The 14,851-nt window shown below is 43.5% G+C and overlaps 1 protein-coding gene across 1 annotated transcript in view; it reads left to right on the forward strand.

Annotated features, from left to right (window-relative positions):
• Nucleotides 1–14,851, forward strand: part of Liph (lipase H) — a 42,669-nt gene that overhangs the window by 9,024 nt on the left and 18,794 nt on the right. Inside the window, exons 2-3 of the mRNA XM_042668578.1 lie at nucleotides 7,313–7,680; nucleotides 9,326–9,434. Coding sequence (XP_042524512.1) covers nucleotides 7,313–7,680; nucleotides 9,326–9,434 — 477 coding nt within the window. The remainder of the gene's footprint in view (nucleotides 1–7,312; nucleotides 7,681–9,325; nucleotides 9,435–14,851) is intronic.

A 14,851-nucleotide genomic window follows, 5' to 3' on the forward strand; every position in this document is an offset into this window, starting at 1 on the left:
AAGCTAGGGGGTTGGACCTCAAACTTACGCTTTCTTCTAAAATCATGTTGCCTTTTTGTTTAAGATGTTAGCCAACGCTGACTACCTGTGACTTATGCTTGTTAAGACTGAGAGTGAAGAGATTGTAGTTTGAGGCCAGCCCAGGCCTAAAAAAGTTCTTAGAGATCCTTTCTCAATGAAGAGCTGAATATGGTGGCACATGTCTGTTGTCTTAGCTTCCAGAAGTCCAACAGGTGGATCATGCTCAGGCGGGTGCCTGGGCAGGAAGTGAAACCTTATCTGAAAAGTATCAGTAGGAATCAGAGCAAGAGGTGTGGTTCAGCTGCTCATTTAGCAAGCAAGAGGTCTTAAGTTCAAACCCAGTACTTTCAAAAAAGGAAAGAGAGAGAGGGGGAGGGGAAGGAAAAGTCTTAGATCAGGGGTGACAATTTTTTTCCATAAAAGCCAAATGGTAAATATTTAAATACTTTCAGCTTTGTGGCCTATGATTATAACCACTGAACTCAGCTATTAGGCAGGAAAGTAGCCATGGGCAGTATAAAGATTGGTGTGGTCAGCTTTGGCTTGTGGACAACTATCATCAGATTATAACAAAATGTCTCACGTACAAATAAGCTATTGCTAACAAAGTTAGAGAAGATTGCTTAACTTGGATTTTTTTTTTGTTATTGTTGGTGGTGGTGGTGGTGATGGTAATGGTGTGTGTGTATGTGTGTGTGTGTGTGTGTGTGTGTGTGTGTGTGTGTGTGGTGCTGAGGAATCGAACCCAGGGCCTCATGCATGCAAGGCAAGCACTCTACCACTGAGCCATCTTCCCAGCCCCCCACCTTATTTGTGTGTGTGTGTGTGTGTGTGTGTGTGTGTGTGTGTGTGTGGTGTTAATAATTGTAAATGAGAGTCCCATAAGATGGCACTGGCGGCTCACGTCCGTAATCCTAGCTACTCAAGAGGCTGAGATCTGAGGATCACAGTTCAAAGCCAGCCCAGGCAGGAAAGTCCATGAGATTCTTATCTTCAATAAACTACTAGAAAACCAGAAGTGGCACTGTGGCTCATTTGGTAGAGTGCTCACCTTGAGCAGGAGCTGAGGGACAGCACCAAGGCCGAGTTCAGGCCCCACAACTGACAAAAAGCCCTATGACCCACAAAAAAAAAAGTTTCAGACTTTTCTGCTCAGGTTGGCTTCAGACCTCATCCTCAGATCTCAGCTTCCTGATTAGCTAGGTCAGCAGGCATGAGCCACTGCACTCAGCTTAGATATGTTCCTTTTAACTTAAGAAAGAGAAGGCAGTATTGGAATCTGAATCTCTCATCAAATGGTGTTGTGGACATCATCCATCCAATTGTAATTTTCCAAATGACAACAGGGGATGTTACTTCAGGATAATTGAATTTCAAAGTAGCCTGAAAAGGGCAGGCCTGATGTCTCCTATTTCAAATGAACTCTGATAGCAGAAGTTAAGCTTTAAAAACCAGTCTGACATGTTCTGTGGTTACCTGGTTGTACTCTGTTGAGACTGCCTTTGAGCAACCTTGACCTTGCAACAAAACAACAGAATAACCCAAAAGGAGACATACAAGACATACAAGTTAGCTGGCCCCTTTAAAAGTAACAGCACAAATTAGAATTTAAGGGACATTATGTGAGTGAAGCCATTAAACATATCATGAGGCTAATAAATTCATGTCAGGATATGAATGTACTTAGCAATAACCAACCATGAACTCTCCTTGGAAAGATAGCAGCAGTTAATCTCCTAGGGGAAGGGAGAAGCCCAGGAAAAGAAGTTAAACTGTGTTACTAGGGAACCTTGATTCCAGGATATATTTGTTTATTACCTATTATTTGGGCTAGTCTGGAACTGCAGAGCTCAAGCCATCCTCTTGAGTTGCTGGGAATATAGGTACATGTTGTGGAGCATGGGCTTCATATAGATGATAAGGTTTTTGTTTGTTTTGTTTTGTTTTGGTGCCCTTCTTGGAGCTTGAACTTAGGACCTGGGCTCTATCCCTGAGTATTTTTGCTGAAGGCTAGCACTCTACCACTTGAACCATAGTTTCACTTCCAGCTTTTTTGGTAGCTAATTGGAGATAAGAGTCTCATAGACTTTCCTGCCTAGGCTGGCTTTGAACCTCAATCCTCCTATCTCAGCCTCTGGAGTAGTTAGGATTACAGGCATGATCCACTGGTATTCAAATAAAGATGATTTTTTCCCCTGGTGGTGCTGGGGCTTGAACTTATGACCTATGCTTGTGCTACGCAAGTCTTTATCACTTGAACTGCCCTACCAGCCCCATAAAATGATTGTTATCCATGCATTCTTTGTGTGTGTGTGTGTGTGTGTGTGTGTGCGTTGTGTGTGCTTGTACTGGGGCTTGAACTCAGGGCCTAGTACTCTTGCTTTTTTACTAAGGCTGGTACTCTCCCCCTTGAACCACAGCCTCACTTCTGGTTTTTTGTTGGTTAATTGCTAATGAGAGTCTAACAGAATTTTCTGCCAGGCTTGCTTCAAACCACCATTTGCAGATCTGAGGCTCCTGAGTAGCTAGGATTCTGCATGCATTCTTGTTATTTGTTGTAGTTACATTCCATAAATTGGCCTCAAACACTCAATTGGGATTATAGACTATTGTTCCTAGAGAAGAAGGTTAGGTTGTGCAAGCCTTCCAGGTAGCAGTACTTATGTACTTATGTGCCTAGTCAGTATATAACCTCCTGTGTGTCTTCTTTAAACAAACTTAGACTGCTGATTAACATTGGAAGAATAGCTCATAGCACTGTAACTGGTGCTTAAATGGAACCTATCTAACTTGCATTTCCTGTGGTGGGTGCATGGTAGCATTCTTAGGCATGGCAAAATTAGTCAGTGTGTCAGCATTTTGCTTGGCTACCATTCTAGACATGGAAAGAGTCAAGGAAAAGTACCAAGCTGCAAAACATGGCAGGAAGTACCTGTCACTGAGTGACTGTGAAAAGGTCACTGATGAGTTAGAGAATGAAAGAGGAAAGCAGAAGTATCATCAGTAGGACACATGGCAGAAGTCAGCACCACGCTCATGACCACCCGTCAGTTTCCAGATCCAGAGTTACACAGTGGAAAATATATCTAATTTTGCAGTAACTGAACAATCTACATCCATGTGCAATTCTACACATTGGAACCTCATGACAGAATTGAAATGTCTCATATAAAACTTCTCCAGGCACTGGTGGCTTATGCCTGTAATCCTAACTACTCAGAAGGCTGAGGGTCTAAGGATCTCAGTTGAAAGCCAGCCTGGGCAGACAAATCTGAGACTCATATCTCCAATTAACCAGCAAAAAGTCAGATGGTATGATTCAAGGGATAGCATGCCAGACTTGAACTAAAAAGCCAAGCAAGAGTATGAGGCCATAAGTTCCAGACCTAGTACTGGTGAAATAAACAAATGAACAAGCAAGCAAGCAAATAAATAACTTCCTGATAGGATAAAAAAAAAAGCACACAAATACAAATCAAACAAGCTGTCAATCAAAAAGAGGACAGTCTGTATAGCAAGAGGTAGTGAACTTCCAGGGCACCAGCACCAGTCAATGAAGCATTTCAGTGTTAAATCCAATTATTTCACTTTGGGCCCTGTGAGAAACAGATACCAAAGTTGGCTTGGACATGCTCTACATTTATTGGAGGGAGTGCATGGAAGGGGACAGAGGCAGGGAGTAGGAATTGTACCTGAGAAATGTGAGGAAAGCAAGATTGGGTAGGGGAGAGCCTCATATCTGAGCACAATTCTGACACTATCTCAGTCAGACAGATGGGGAGTCCCTGAGCCGAAGTAGTCTGATAGAGAGCATCCTACATGAAGTAGGAATGACCAGCTCAGCTGCGCTCCCTTGCACTTCAGGTGGGCCTCAGTCGCATGATCCTCCTGTCTCAATCTCCCAAGTGCTGAGGTGTCCACACACAGACCAGGTTTTATGCTTTCATTGTTGTTGTTTTGAATGTCCAATTAGATACATATTTCCAGATGATAAGAAGGCCTTGAGAGGCTCAGACCAGGCTAAGTTCCCATAGTCATGTTCTCACTTCACAGGGTATTTTCTTCATGTGGTTTATTATCACACATAGCAATTTTATACTCATTTATGTGTTTTATTAATACCTGATTTTCCTTCTAAAATGCCACCTGATCCAGGTGAAGTGGCTCATTTTTTGGGGGGGGGTCCGGTAGTAGGGTCTGAACTCTGGGCCTGGGCACTGTCCCTCAGCTCTTCAGCTCAAGGCTAGCACTCTAACACTTGAGCCACAGCACCACTTCCGGCTTTTTGCTTTTTGCTTATGTGGTGCTGAGGAATCGAACCCAGGGCCTCATGCATGCAAGGCAAGCGCTCTGCCACTGAGCCACCTTCCCAGCCCTGAAGTGGCTCATTCTTGTAATTTCAGCTACTTAAGAGGTAGAGATAGGAAATGGTAAATTGAGGCTAGCCTGGGCAAAATGCGCAAGACTCTGTTTGAAAAAATAAAGTAAAAAAGCAAAAGCTTTAGAGGTATGGTCTAAATGGTAGAGTGCTTGTATAGCAAGCATGAACTCCTAAGTTCCATAGCCTGTGCCATGAAAGAAAGAAGGAAAGAAGGAAAGAAAAAAGAAATACCTGACATAGAATCTAGGTTAAAATCAACTCTCACTGAATAAATTACATGTATTTCTCCAATGAGAAAAAATAAATGTAAAGTTCAAAAAGAAGGAAATTAACTTCTTTTCACTTATTACTTACAATAGACACCCCCCATAAACAGCTAAAGCACTTTAACTATATGTGACATCAGAATTGTTCCATCAGATGAAGATTGGAAGTCTATTTGTTTTGTCCTTACATTTCAGTAATCATCAATTCTAAGTCTTCATTTTTTAAAATTACTTTAGCTAACCATGGCTTACACTTGTAATCCCAGCTACTCAGGAGGCTGAGATCTGAGAATTGTGAATTGAAGCCATCGTGGGCAGGAAAGTCCATGAGACTCTTATCTTCAATACATGACTAAAAAGCCAGGAGTAGAGCAGTATCTCAAGTGGTAGAGCATCAGCCTTGAGTAAAATAAGCTCAGGATAGTACCCAGGCCCTGAGTTCAAACCCCAGAACTGGTACCAAAAAAATTAGATCTAGGGCTGGGAAGGTAGCTCAGTGGTAGAGTGCTTGCCTTGCATGCCTGAGGCCCTGGGTTCGATTCCTCAGCACCACATAAGCAAAAAGCAAAAAGCCGGAAGTGGCACTGTGGCTCAAGTGGTAGAGCGCCAGCCTTGAGCTGAAGAGCTGAGGGACAGCGCCCAGGCCCATAGTTCAGGCCCCATGACCAGACCCCCCCCAAAAAAATTAGATCTATCTATCTATCTGTGTATCTATCTGTGTATCTATCTGTGTATCTATCTATGTATCTACCTACCTATCTATCTATCTATCTATCTATCTATCTATCTATCTATCTATCTATCTATCTATCTATCTATCTATCTATCTATCTATCTATCTATGCCTTTAAGTAGTTGTACAGAGAGGCTTCAATTCAACAAATCTCTGAGGGCTCTGATAAAGATTGAGCAAGCTCAAGAGGTGGGCTAAACCATTCTGTAGACACAGAAGTTGATAGTTGTGGCTGATCAATACTTCTAGCCCCAAACCTCACAACTCTTCTTGGAGCCCTCCAGGTCTCAGATCTGTGGTTTAGAACCCATGGCCTAGCGTTGCCCATATTCAATTAAGTAGTTTTCTTGAGAAAAGGATGTTCTCTTTGACAATATGACCTCATTCAGAAGTAATCTCTCCACATTCCTCCCTTGGGCAGATGGTAGCTGGGGAAAGGTGACAAGATTTCTCCAAGGCCACCTGATGAATCAGTTGCATGACAGGAACAAAGCCTAGCTTTATTGATGACTGAGACCTAGAGGCTCCAAACCTCCCTGATACGTTCTATTTAACAGGATGACTAATTCAATAGTCATTTATTTGCTCTGGGACATGCTCCACAAACACCAGACCAGTTTCAATGCACCTTCTCTGTCAGATTGTAGCAAGCAGCCTACCAGAAGTGCAAGTGAAGAACGCCAAGGGAGGTGGAGTTCTTTACATGGCAGATGCTTCCCCATACCTCTACATGGTGTGCAGAGGAGACACAAATGCAGGAAGTTGGAAGTCAATACAAAACACCTTTCTGCTAGAGTGATTTTTTAATTTTGTTTTCTTTTGTGCTGGTACCAGGGCTTAAACTCAAGGCCTTGCACTCTTGAGTTTTTCACTCAAGTGGTGGGTCCTCTACTACTTGAGCGATACCTCCACTTTCAGCTTCTTGCTAGGTAATTGGCAATAAAAGTCTCTCAGATTTGACTCCTGGGGCTGGCTTCTAATCTCGATCCTCAGATATCAGCCTCCTAAGTAACAGGGAATATAGGCATGAGGCCTCAGTGCCCCGCTTAGAGTGAGGGATTTTAAAATCTCCTTGGATGTCTTAACCATTCAATTATGCATTTTTTCTCACTCTATTTTGAAACTTTGCTCATTCTTAAGTACAAAGGCCTTTGCAAGAAGTTTCAAATAGCCGGGCGCTGGTGGCTCACGCCTGTAATCCTAGCTACTCAGGAGGCTGAGATGGGGATCGCAGTTCAAAGCCAGCCCTGGCAGGAGAGACTGTGAGACTCCTATCTCCAATAAACCACCAGAAAACCAGAAGTGGTGCTGTAGCTCAAGTGGCAGAGCGCTCGCCTTGAGCTGAAGAGCTGAAGGACAGCGCCCAGGCCCAGAGTTCAAGCCCCACGGCCGACCAAAGAAAAAAAAAAAAAAGAAGTTTCAAATAACTGCATACAGGAAAGCACTGGAGGTATGGATGGACAAAGACCCTCAGACATGGGTTACTCTGAGGCTCAGAATTAAGAAGGAAGAAGTTTGGGGTATTGAAGTAGAGAGTCATTGAGAATAGGAGACAGGAAGAAATGGTCCCCATGTTCTCATGGAGGAAGTCAGGAAAGGTGTTTCCCAGGGCATTCTTTTCTCTATTTCTGTTGTGATTGCTGTTTTTTGTTTATTTTGCTGATACTAGAGCTTAAACTCCTCACACTTTTACATGGCTTTTCTTGCTCAAGGCGGTTGCTCTACCATTTGAGTCACAGCTCCACATCTTTTTTTGCTAGTTCATTGGAGATAAAAATTATACGGACTTTTTTTTGCCTGGGCTGGCTTCAAACCCAGATCCCGAGATTCTCAGACTCCTCATGAACTAAGATTACAGGCATGAGCCACTGGTGCCCAGCTGTGTGATTCATTCTAATTTTTTATTTTCAGACACAGATGAGACATGCCCTTCGTTCACCAAGCTGAGTTTCCACAGTGCTGTGGTTGGCACAGGACTAAATGTGAAGTTAATGCTCTACACAAAGAAAAACCTGAGCTGTGCACAAGTCATCAATTCCACAGCTTTTGGGAACTTGAATGTAACCAAGAAAACTACCTTCATTGTCCATGGATTCAGGCCAACAGGCTCTCCTCCAGTGTGGATGGAGGACTTAGTACAGGGTTTGCTCCTTGTAGAAGACATGAACGTGGTTGTTGTTGATTGGAATCGAGGAGCTACAACTGTAATATACACACACGCCTCTAGTAGGACCAGAAAAGTAGCTCTCATCTTGAAGGAATTTATCGACAAGATGTTGGTAAGAAAGAGTTCTATTAGATGATTTGAGATCAAAATGAAACTGGTCAGTTACCTGGAAGTTTAAAACCAAGAGATATATAGTTAATATTTTGTAAATCTGAATAAGACCCAGGAAAGGTCTGGAAGGGATTGCAGGTAAGGCCCATAGGTATGTTATGCAGGTTGTACACTGCCCAAGACACTGAGTTAAGTAAACAACATTGTCCTTGTAGATGTTGGAGCTTTACATATTACTTATGATTGTTTTCCCACAGATGATGACAGTGTCTTGAGAAAGGGAGATCCTTTTGTAATTCAAAAATGGTATTTATTGAGTAGGAGAGGCTCTGGGTGGGTTTCCTGGTTTAATGCTTCAAGTTTCTTTCATGTCTATACCTAATCCTTTTACTACCTGTTTAGTGTCCAGATTCTCCAAGACCATAACGAAGGGACATATGGTCCCATGAGATGATTTATGTCTTTAGGAGATAGTAAAGGGGAAACCTTATATTTTATTTAGTGATCTATCACACAAATTGCCCCTTTTAACAATAACAAAGAAGTGACAAAACCCTGACTATTTCAGAGTCAGGTTTGGTGGCCATGTAGCTGGAGTGACATGAGTTTTACAGCCCTAGAAAGAGATTCTTGGAATAGCTCAGGACAAACTCATAGTAGCCTATGGACAGTGTGGTCACCCCCCCCCCCTCCTTTCTTTCTTCTTTCCTCCCTCTCTATAAACTGCATAAACTGAGCTAGGATGAAGATAAAGGAATTCATTGGGATGTATTGTCAAACTTGTCACCCATTTGTAAGGCTTTAAAGATAGCTCAGAGTGGTTTATACCAGAAATGTGATGGACATGGACAGAAGCCAGGCACTAGTAGCTCATGTCTGTACTCCTAGCTACTTAGAAGGCTGAGATCCAAAGATTGTGGTTCAAAGCCAACCCATGCAGAAAAGTCTATGAGACCCTTATTTTCAGTCAACTAGCAAAAAAAAAATCACAAGTAGAGCTGTGGCTCAAGTGGTAGAGAATTAGCTTTGAGGAAAAAAACAAACAAACAAAGGAAAATGACCAGGCTCTGAGTTCAAGCCCCAGAAGAAAGAAGAAAGAAGTAAGGGAAGAAGGAAGGAAGGAAGGAAGGAAGAAAGGAAGGAAGGAAGGAAGGAAGGAAGGAAGGAAGGAAGGAAGGAAGGAAGGAAGGAAGGAAGGAAGGAAGGAAGGAAGGGGAAATAAATGTGATGGGGACACCATAAGCACTGTGTGGGGTTGAGTGGGTTGGTTAGATTCCTGCTCTGCTCCCTCCTCAACTGTCTGACCTCAACTAGATGACACTAACTCTGGGCCTCTGTTTCTTCATCTTAAAAGCAAAAGAATAGTATTTCCTATTACAGAGGTATTGTGGCATACTGTGATGCAGGTGTGTGTGTGTGTGTGTGTGTGTGTGTGTGTGTGTGTGTGTGTGTGTGTGTGTGTGTGTTGCTGGGATTGAACCCAGGGCCTAGACAAGGATTCCATCACTGAACTCTCCCCGCAGGCCTGGTGTGACATTTAAATGAGACATAAATGTGTAGTACTTAGGGATATTTCCCCAATGTGAACAGATCAGAGATTTCTCAAATGTAGATACTTTATAATGATAGACTTTTTGAAATTCCAGGTGGAAGGAGGTTCTCTTGACAACATTTATATGATTGGAGTAAGTCTGGGAGCCCACATATCTGGATTTGTTGGAGAAATGTATGACGGGCAGCTGGGGAGAATTACAGGTGAGGCTCTGGTGGGCGGGCCTGGGGAGCTGTTTAGCTGGGGGAGCATTATAAAAGCAATCCAAGACAGCACTTCCAAATATTGAACCTCTTGAGCATGGGTCCTCTTCTTGTAAAGGAGGATCAAATATTGTTGACCTCAGAGTATTATTATTATTAATATTAATTAATTTTTGTGCCAGTCCTGGGACTTGAATTCAGGCTAGGCACTGCCTCTGAACTATTTTGCTCAAGGATAGCACTCTCTCACTTTAGCCACAGCTCCATTATCAGCTTTTTTGGTGGCTAGTTGAAGATGAGTCTCATGGACTTTCTTGCTTGGGCTGGCTTTAAACCATGATCTCAGCCTCCTATGTAGCTATGATTACAGATATGAGCCATCGGTACCTATTGAACTCAGATATAATGCACGTGACATATTTGCAAATTGTATGTGCCATAGAAAAGAATGGTGATGGACCTTATTTCTCTTATGGCTAGAAAAGCAGCAATGTCCCTTGGGGACATTTGATCTGTAGTCCTAGAACAAAGAGTTTGCTTCCTTTCAGTGAACCCAGGATGGCCTGGCTGGTGTAACTAGCACGCTGCAGTCCCCAGACACAGCAGAATCTTGTGGTAGGAAAAGGAGATGGGAATTTTGATGGCTGGGCCTTATTCTCTAGATATCAACTTTCCAGTCAACACAGAATGAAAACACTCAGAAATGCAGCCAGTCAAACCTCAAAGAGACACACTTCCTTCCTGTGATCTCTTGCCTGGAGCTTCGGAACTTTCCATAGATACTTAGAGGGCAGAGGGCGGCTCTCTCAGACAAAAGGACTTTCTATCACTGTTCCCAGAATCCATTCTCAGGCTCAGGGAGCCTTTCAAATCCAGAGAATATAGAAGGTAGAAATGTATATGAATGGAATATAAGTTATTCAAACAAACCATAATTCGGGTCCTAATCTGAAGGGGCTATTTAAATGTGCAAAAGTCTCCCTCTGTCTCCCTGTCTCTGCCTCTGTCTTTTTCTCTCTCATATACACATATACACACAGAGGATGGTTTCTCCATCTAGTCCTCTAATCTGGGTATATGGAGTCCTACATGATTTTTCTCGTTTTAATTCAAGGCCAGAGTTGCCTCATCTTTTTTTTTTTTTTTGTCGGTCGTGGGGCTTGAACTCTGGGCTTGGGCACTGTCCCTGCGCTCTTCAGCTCAAGGCGAGCACTTTACCACTTGAGCCACAGTGCCACTTCTGGTTTTCTAGTGGTTTATTGGAAATAAGAGTCTCTTGGACTTTCCTGCCTGGGCTGGCTTTGAACTGAGATCCTCAGATCTCAGCCTCCTGAGTAGCTAGGATTACAGGTGTGAGCCGAGGGTGCCTCATCTTATTTACCTGCTTTCCTAGGGAAGCAAAAATGCTTTTCAAGTTTCAAGGTGCATTATTTCTATATTCTAGAAAGCACTGAACATTTAAAAATGTCTCTAATCTCAGCACTGAGGAGAGTGAGGCAAGAAGATCAGAAGTCACAAGTTTGAGGCCAGCCTGGGCTACATGGCAAGACACTGTTTGTTTGCTTGCTTTGCTTTTTAAAGCTTTGTCTTCTGAGGAGAAGGAACTCATTGTTTGTGTTTGCCTCTGTCCTCATCTGTTGGGAGTTCTCTTCTGGTGCTGGGACTTTTCCTAGTGCAGGGCTTAGAAATAGGCCCAAACCCCTCTGTACAGCATCTTTACAATAAAATAAAATTTTTAAAAAAGAAACAGACCAATTCTAAGAGACAGAGACAGAGAGAGATAGAGAGAGACAGCAGAGTAAGTGGAAGAAGAGGGAGAAGTCTTAATTGGAAGAAATGGATGGTTCATATGGTGAAACCCCCTATCATGCTAGATCTCAAGACATGAATCTCATATCTCTGACTAGAGTTTGGGAGAAGATGAGCAAAGGCCTTTTCCTGGCCTACTTACAACCCTACATCTCACAAGAAACCTGTTCTCCAAACTGCTGTGAAAGCGAACTGTACTGTTTTCTGGCCTCTGACCAGGAGCATGCCGAAGCCAACCTTCCTCCTACTCTAGGCCCTGAGAGCACTGAAAGCACTGATGTCCCCCTGACAGCCGTATCTTACAAGTGTCCTTGCTGTCAACCCCACTAAACTATCTCCCTTCCCCTTTCCCCTGAACAAACACACCCAGTGGTCTTGAAAGAGAGCCCGAGACCAAGGCCATGTCTGAGGCTGACACCTGATGAACACAGATGCTGTTGAAACCTTGAAACTCCTTAATCAAAAATAACACTGCTCACCCACCCAGCCTCCCTCTCACCCCCTGACTTCATGCTAAATAGGCCCTAGTTATAAGGGAGGTGCACCATTTCTCCTTCAGCCAGGCGGAAGGAGACTTGGTTGCTATTCCCAGGTTTTCCTCCTAAATAAAACCTGTTGGTCTGTTGTATTCTCCCTTTCTGCTCTTTTTATTTTCTTACACAAGTAACTTGTTCCGTGGCCTGGATTCAGCTGCTGAACCCCAGCTCAATGTTCTACCTCTGTGTGCTCTTCACACCTCATCCTTCCTGAGTCCCAAGGTTAATCACAGCTCTAAGAGCAATCTAAGAGCTGTTATTGATCAAGAGCAGCTTCAGGAGTCAAGCATTTCCCCTCTCTTCGCCTCTCCAACTGGGTAGGCTCACTGGACATGATGGGTTGGGGATGTAGCCTGCTCCCCATTGCCACAACTCCCACATTTAAGTAGCTATACTTGGTATTATCTAGGCCTCAAATGGCTGCTTCATCTCTTCCATTTCCCCTCCTTCTAATTGTCCTGGTTCTATTTCTCATTTAATTAAGTACTTAATTGTGGTGCTGAGGCTCTAATCCAGGACCTCATTCATGCTAAGCAAGTATTCTACCACTGAGCTATAATCCCAGCCCAGGAATCTCTATATCTTTTTTTTTAATGGTATTGGGTTTGAACTCAGGGCTTCACTACGCTATTGTTCAACCATCTGACTCCCAAGCCTTAGTCCTTTTGTTGTTGGTGGTGGTGGTTGTGGGACTTGAACTCAGGACCTAGGCACTGTTCTTGAGCCTTTTCACTCAAGGTTAGTGCTCTACGACTTTGAGCTACCACCACTTCTGGTTTTCTGGTGATTAATTGGAGATAAGAGTCTTGAGGACTTTCCTGCCTTTGCTGGCTTCGAACCATAATCCTCAGATCTCAGCCTCCTAAGTAGCTAGGATTACAGGCATGAGCCACCAGTGCCTGGCTCCATATTTTCTTTTTAATTTTCTCTTTCTTTCTTCCTTTCTTTCTTCCTTTCTTTTCCTTCCTCCCTTCCCTTTCCTTCCTTCCTTTCTTTCTTTCTTCCTTTTTTCTTTCTCTCCCTTTCTTCCTTCCTTCCTTCCTTCCTTCCTTCCTTCCTTCCTTCCTTTCTCTGGGTAATGTCCATGAACTTTCTTGCTAAAGGCTAGCACTTTACCACTTGAGTTATAGCTCCACTTGCAGCTTTTTGGTGATTAACTGGACATTAGAGAATTCCTAGAGTCTCATGGACTTTTTTTCCTGAGCTGGCTTTGAACTGCAATCCTCAGGTCTCAGTCTCCTGAGTAGCTAGGATTATAGGCATGAGCCACTGACACACAGCTTTCATTGTTTATTTTCTTAAACAGGAAATGCTGTGAGGATGAGGAGGCTTGTGAGGTGTGGAGTTGACCCTGTTGTGTTGAGGAAATCCTGTGCTAGGCACTTGAGTGCCAGGGTATTGGGCCCATCTCCTCCCACACAAGTTTCAATTGGGAGTGGACAGAAGACAGGCTGGGGATGTTGGGTGGAGGTGAGCAAAGAAAAGAGAAAAAAACTGCCTGTGGGAAGCAGATGAGCACAGGGAGAGGAGGAATGGTGAGACTGAAGCTCAAAGCAGCAACCTTGAGGGAAACATGCTTTCTCTTCTGTTTTATATGTAACTTTAGGAACAGAAGATGACATTTATTATTTGTCATATGACCCTCAAGTGGTGCAAAGTGGTGGAGACATGTTTTGCATGCATAAATGCCTAACTTCTATCCAGAGTTCAGTACGAAAGCCAAACAATGCTCATACAGAGATTCTACTAGAGCCAGGTGCTGGTGGCTCACACCTGTAGACTTAACTACTCAAGAGGCTGAGATCTGAGGATCAAGGCTCGGAGCCAGTGTGAGCAGAAAAGTCTGTGAGATACTTATCTCCAGTTCACCAGCAAAGAGCTAAGAAGAGGGGGTGTGGCTCAAGCGATAAAGCACCAGCCTTGAGTAAAAAAGCCAAGTGAGAACATGAAGCCTTGAGTTCAAGTCCCAGTATACACACACACAAGCAAAAAAAAAAACAAAAACAAAACTGTTCTACTGGGCAGTTATATTCATGGATAAAAACTCAAAGGAGATGACATTGTCTCATGATGGCTTTACCCATCATAGGCATCTGGTAAGTGAAGCCTTTCTAGCCTCTGCCTTTTTTTTTTTTTTTTTTAAACATTCCTGTTATTTTATTTTATTTTTGTCAGTCATGAGGCTTGAACTCTGGGCCTGGGCACAGTCCCTAAGCTCTTCATCTCAAGGTGCTCTACCACTTGATCCACAGTGCCACTTCTGGTTTTCTGGTGATTTACTGGAGATAAGAGTCTCACAGACTTTCCTGCATGGGCTGGCTTTGAACTGTGATCCTCAGATCTTAGCCTTCTGAGTAGCTAGGATTACAGGTATGAGGATATGAGCCACCTGTGCCCAGCCCTGTTTTTTTTTTTAATTGTTATTATAAAGGTTATATACAGAGCTCTGACTTTTTCCTTAAAGTTCTTTGTGACTACAGCATCATAAGAACTCCTCTTTGGGGCTGGGAATGTGGCTCAGTGGTTGAGCATTTGCCTTGCATGCATGACGCCCTGGGTTCGATTCCTCAGCACCACATAAGCAGAAAAGAAAAAAGCCAGAAGTGGCCCTGTGGCTCAAGTGGTAGAGCACTAGCCTTGAGCTGAAGAGCTGAGGGACAGTGCCCAGGCCCAGAGTTCAGGCCCCACGACCAGACCCCCCCTCCCCCCCAAAAAAAAAGAACTCCTCTTTTCCAATGGCTTTGTAGCAATGGTGAGTGATGTTCAATTAACATTGACCAAGGACAAGGAATTAGCTCAGGCATTGTGGGATGGGTTCAATCGCCTATATCTGCAGGGAGTCACATCCTTTTCCACACTGGGCTATGTCCTTGGCCTGATCAACAAGTTTCCCCCTTTTCTGCTGAGCTGACTCAACTCAGTTCCATGATAGCAAGAGCTCCATGTGATACCATTTGAGGCTAGGCTTTGACTGAGAGGCTTGAGCTCCCTGAACCTCAGTTCAACCATCTGTAAAATGGGAATCCTAACAGCTACTCTGCCTCTGTCTGCAATGTGGGTCAAATGACCTAA

Source organism: Dipodomys spectabilis, unplaced genomic scaffold, assembly GCF_019054845.1.
Source record: "Dipodomys spectabilis isolate Male_0828 unplaced genomic scaffold, ASM1905484v1 ptg000017l, whole genome shotgun sequence".
In the NCBI taxonomy this organism is placed as follows: domain Eukaryota; kingdom Metazoa; phylum Chordata; class Mammalia; order Rodentia; family Heteromyidae; genus Dipodomys; species Dipodomys spectabilis.